The sequence below is a fragment of the Grammomys surdaster genome, unplaced genomic scaffold (genome assembly GCF_004785775.1).
Source record: "Grammomys surdaster isolate TR1022 unplaced genomic scaffold, NIH_TR_1.0 125808, whole genome shotgun sequence".
Taxonomy (NCBI): domain Eukaryota; kingdom Metazoa; phylum Chordata; class Mammalia; order Rodentia; family Muridae; genus Grammomys; species Grammomys surdaster.
The window spans coordinates 248771-254230 of NW_021620639.1; the positions used below are offsets into that span (position 1 = coordinate 248771).

The following is a 5460-nucleotide window of genomic DNA, read 5'->3' on the forward strand; positions in this document are numbered from 1 at the left end:
CACCAAGTGCTGTAAACCTCTCTCTCTCTGTCTCTCTCTCTCTCTCTGTCTCTCTGCCTCTCTCTCTCTCTCTCTCTCTCTCTCTCTCTCTCCCTCCCTCCCTCCCTCCCTCCCTCCCTCCCTCCCTCCCTCTCTCTCTCTCTCTCTCTCTCTCTCCATCTCTCTGGCCCCTGACTCTATGGACTTGCCTACATGGGACGTCTCATATAAAAGTAGTCAAATGGTATGTGACTCTGTGTTTTTATTTCATTAACCTGCTTTCAGGGTTTATCTGTTGTCTTGTAGTTTTTTAAATAACGGTCTTTTATTCCTTTTTATATGCTGAAATTATCAGTGTGACTCTTGGGAAATGCTGATCTAAACACAAATTTCAATCTAAACTTATGAAGGTAACATGGTTTTTATCATCCTTTGGAGAGTTACTTTTAAAGAGAACTGCTCCATTGTAGTTCATTTTATCAGATGGAAGGGACTCTGACGACCGCCTTTCTTGGGGTTTACAGAATCCTTGCTCGTTTCCACTCTAACAAGGCAGTCTTCGATTTTAAAGAGCTACAACGACCACCTTTCTTGAAGTGTTCACTACCCTCTTTTCCAATGGACGTAGAGAAAGCTCGCGTCTCTTCCCAGCTGTCACCCCACGAGCTCCTCCCTCACCTTAAACTCACCCGCCCCAAGGAGGCAGGAGGAGGAAGTGACGCACAGGAAGTGTCCTGGTCCCCTTACAGTGGAGGAAGGAATCAAACTCTCAAGATGGCGGCGGCGGCGTCTGAGGAGCGGATGGCTGAGGAAGGAGGCGGCGGCCACGGCGACAGCGGCTCCTGTTCGGCCGCCGGCTCCGCTCAGCGACAGCCCCCGGCGCCCCCATCGCAGGCCCCGCAGCCGGGGTCCCAGGCACCCGCCGCACCCGCCATGGCACCGGACCACCTGCCTCAAAACAACACACTGGTGGCGCTGCCCATCGTAGCCATCGAGAACATACTCAGCTTTATGTCCTACGACGAAATTAGCCAGCTCCGCCTGGTGAGGGCCGAGGTCTGGGGAGGGCCGGCGAGGGCGGAGCGTTCCTGGGGAGGGAGCCCCCGCGGCTCCGGACACGGAGCGCGCCCCGGCAGCCGGGAAGTATCCCCTGGCGACGGTCGGCGGGGTACTGCTGCACTGGCGTCCTGACTGCCCGGCAGGCGAGGCTCCGCGCCCTGAGGGTCTCCTCGCCCCAGTCTGGGACGCGCCCGCCTGCGAGAAGTAACAGAGTTAGGCTTGGTGCCCTCCGCCCGGCTGGACTGACAGGGATTCCCGAGGGGGCAGGCGCCGGCCTTGACTTACCGCTCGAGTCCCTGCCGGGCTTTTGAGTTCACTCCGAAGTAGGCAGATGATCCGTCCAGCTAGGCTTGGGTTGTGTTGCAAGAATAGTGTATTGTTCCTCCAACCCAAGCTTCCTGGTTGAAAAGGATGAAGTAGGTTTGGTCTTTTCCCCTCCCCTTTGAACCTCAGTTGAGGTTCTAAAATTGCAGTTGTGTTGTGGGTTTAACCAGAGCCTTAGACCACTAAAGTACAGCCCTGGGAAATGACCTGTCCGGCTTTGCCTCCCTGACACTTCAGCATATATCGGACCATCCTGCCCTTTGACAAGCTATTACACCCTCCCCTAGTCTTGCAATCTTTTTTTTTTTTTAAATGTGCTTCAAGCCCACCCTCCTCAGTTGGAATGATTTACTTATTATACCCTAAAAAATAAAGAAAAGGAAAAAGAAAAAAAAAAAACAAAACAAAAAAACCCACGTTGTCCTATCCTAGATTTAAAAAGAAAAGAAATTGCCTTTGGTATTTTACTACATCCCAGAGGCTTGACTGAAGATTTGATGAATTCCATGGTTCAGGAAGATATCTCACTTCCTTCCAGGGAATTTTTCCTTAAGCGGTTAGGAAATTGGAGGAGATGGACATTTTGAAGTGATTGTGAGCCGGTTCTGTGTATGGTCACTAAATGTGGTTGGGATTGTTTATAAAAGGACAAAGACATCTTTCTGAATGTGCTATGTGTAGCAGTTTCTTATTAATCAATATGCCGTATTTTAGACCTATACTTCCAACTCTAGATTGACTGTGATTGTGCTTCAAAGGAAATCATCTTTAAAAAACGCTTGCAGTCATTCATTCAAATGCGGGGCAGGTTTTGTGTGTGTTTCCCCTACTCTGTAGAATGGAAAATTTCTTCTGTTGAGAGTAGGTATTTCAGAATATAGTGTCCTAGATTTTCAAAACATCATCCTGGAATTTCATGTAGAATCGTAAATATTTCCTTTATATTTTGTAAAGAATGGCTCTTGACCAAAATTTGTGCTGTATGTACATGTCGTTTGGCAATTGGGCATAACATCTGATTGAATTGAGCCAGTCAGACAGACAATGGCTTTGGAAAGCTTGGCACGTTCACAGTTTTTTGTTAAGTGTTGAGAAAAACTGGGTTTTATTGGCTTGTTAGTCGTTTTCCTTCTTTTCACTCATTGTTGTTTGGTTTTGTGTGTTACTGTTTTGCCACTGTTCTGGAGTTGAGCCTTGCATCTGCTAGACAAATGCTCCATCAGCTTTAACTTGATTTTGTCTTTTCTTTAAAAACAAAAGTTTAAAGAGGAGAAAATAGACTATGCTTGGAGACCTGAGGTAAAATGGATCCCACAATTCATTAATAATTGGCATCTCTTTCATATAAAATGTATAGCTGCGTATTATATATCTCAAGCCTTTCCCTGGCCTTTAGTGTTTGTTACAGATTTGTAATTAAGCATTTTTCTTAAGGAGTCCCTGTGGCTTTCCCACCCCAGCCAGGTTTAGACCTACACCTGGTTTTAGAAACAGGAGGCCCGCTCCTTTCTTTACCTGATGTTACTGGGTCTTTATGGAAATTAAGGTTTTAGATTCATTGGTTTCAGAAAATACAATTCAAGTGAATAAAATACAGATGTGCTTTCTTGTCACTAGGTGTCAGCATTAATTTAATTACAATCTTTTTGTGAAATTGATAGAAAAGAGGCATTGCCTCATTAGGCTCTTTGTACAAATCTTTTTAATTGGTTATTTTTACCTAAATCATTTGCCAAAAAGAATCAAGAGACTTAAGTATGTACTGGCATTTGCTGTATATATTACCTAAGTTCCTTTTTTTGTGTTTTCTTGAGTAAGTCGAAAGGCTGGCCAAGCTCGAATGGAGCAATGTTAAGGGCACAGCTAGCTTCCATTCGGCAGCATTGTGACCCTGGGCTAGTTTATTCATTGTTGAGATAGGCATTTGCTTTTTTCTTCCTTCCCAGTTTACTTCTTGCTTCTTCCTGAAAGGGATAATGTTTCCCTATTCCTAGCACCTAACTTAAAGGGCAGGTACATAATCCAAATACTTTATAGTCTATACATTTTGGGAAATATCTTTAACCTGAAGTTGTTTCAATCACATTTCAATTATTTGCTCAGGTTAATTGGTGATAGTTTTTGCTTCCTGTAACAATAAATAATTGAAATTTGATTTTCCAGTCTACTGATTTCTCAGGGTCTGTCTTGAATGCTTTATGAATTGGCGATCTTTCTAGCACTAAATTTTGTTCTCCAAACAAACACAGCCTAGAAATACTGGTTCTACAGAAATAGCTTTAAATATTTAATTCCTATAATGTATTAAAATGTATAATTCCTATAATGTATTACAACTTTTCAAATGGCAAGGTATATACTTTGAGTTGGTTGCTTTCCCATTAAAATAGTCAAATTAGTGCAGGTGCAGCGTTAGTGTGTCAAGCAGACAGATCCTTAATAAGTACCTGAGATACTTAGAAACAAGAAGCCAAGGGTAAGAATGGAGATCCCACCCTTAGGGAACAAAACAAACTTAACTTTGAACATGTTACTTTGGCTCATGAACCAAGTGTTCTGCTGGGAGACTTTTCAAGATACTAGAGAGCTGTCATTGGTCCCTCTGAAGTTCAAGTGGTGCTTGTGCAAATAGACTGAAATTATTAGTATTTCAGAATATATTAAGAATTCTTGCATATTATCTGCAATAGAAATTTCCAGTTAGCAACCAAGAATATAAAACCATGATGCTCCATCCCGAGATATTTGTCTAGATCACTCTAGAGAATTGAACCTGCTATTTATATTTCCTTTCATGGTTTTTCTTCAAGCACTAGAAAGCTGAAAATTACAGACTGGGTTGGTAGTGGGAAATATGAAGGACAATGAAGAGGCCCTTTTCTTTTGCTTTGAATTAGGCATCTTCTCTGCCCTGTTTCTCATTGTATCCTAGAAGTTCCTGACCTTTTTTGTTTCAATATACCTTTATATTCCTTAAAAGTCATGATTCCAAGAGTTTACCTTGGAAAATTCTATAAAATACAAGACTACAAAGCACACATCCATTAGCTGTCAGAGTCACAGTGCACCACAGTATTACTATGTCACTCCAGAGACCTCAGCTGGATACCTGTGCACAAGTGAGTAAGTCTCCGCTTCCCCATTATGCACACACACACACACACACACACACAGGGCGGTGGTCCTCAGGGTATGGTGGGACTCCTGTGGTGGGTTTCCTCCCACTTTTCTATGGACTCTGGATCTTACTGGTGGGTACTTACATAAAAGTGAGGAGTTAAGAGTCTTTTGAGACAGTTCCTCCCTTCTCCTGATTCTTCCTGATAACTCAAAGTAAAGGGGTTCAGTCAGCAATCCTGTCACAGTGTTGTTATGGAGACATAATGGACATATCCTTCCCAACATATCTACAGAGCACCAGAATAATAAAGAACAAAGCATAAATAAGTGTTGAAGTTAAGCAGGACCATGGTTTTCTACCAAGTAGCATAAATAGAACACTACCCACAAACAACCTGCAGAGTGTGAGGAAATGGGGAGGATTAAGGAAAGGGATTGAGATGAGCTTAAATCTGGAAGGATAACGTCTTAAATGTGCTACTAGGTGGTTTCCACCTATACTTGAACTTTATTCCACAGATAGTGAAGAAGTATAAGGAAATTTTTGATGCTTTCCAGAATTGACAGCCGTTGGTGAGTAGAAATGTTTATGAATATTAGCAGAATGGGATGGAAGTGGGGCTCAGCAGTTAGAACTTTTGCCTAGCAATCAGAAGAATGGGAATTCAGCTCCCAAAACCCATGTACATGCCAGGTGGGTGTGGTGGACTACGTGTAATTCTAGCTTCTAAAAGTAGAGATTCCAAAAACAAGCTAGCTCTCCACCCTAGCTGGTATTGGCAAGCCCTGGGTTCAAGAGACAGTACATTAAAAGAGTAAAGTGGCCTGGCATGGTAGCACACACCTTTAATCCCAGCATTTGGGAAGCAGAGGCAGGCAATTGGATGAGTTGGAAGCCTTCCTGGTCTACAAAATGAGTTCCAAGACAGGCAAGAGTACACAGAGAAGCCCTGTCTCAAAAGATCAACAAGGAAAGAG

General features: G+C 43.2%; 1 protein-coding gene across 1 annotated transcript in view; it reads left to right on the top strand.

Moving 5' to 3' along the window:
- The first annotated feature begins 744 nt into the window (after positions 1–744).
- Fbxo28 (F-box protein 28) overlaps positions 745–5460 on the top strand; it is a 28436-nt gene continuing 23720 nt past the window's right edge. Inside the window, exon 1 of the mRNA XM_028789302.1 lies at positions 745–1023. Within this exon, the coding sequence (XP_028645135.1) occupies positions 754–1023 (270 nt within the window). The 5' untranslated portion in view covers positions 745–753. The remainder of the gene's footprint in view (positions 1024–5460) is intronic.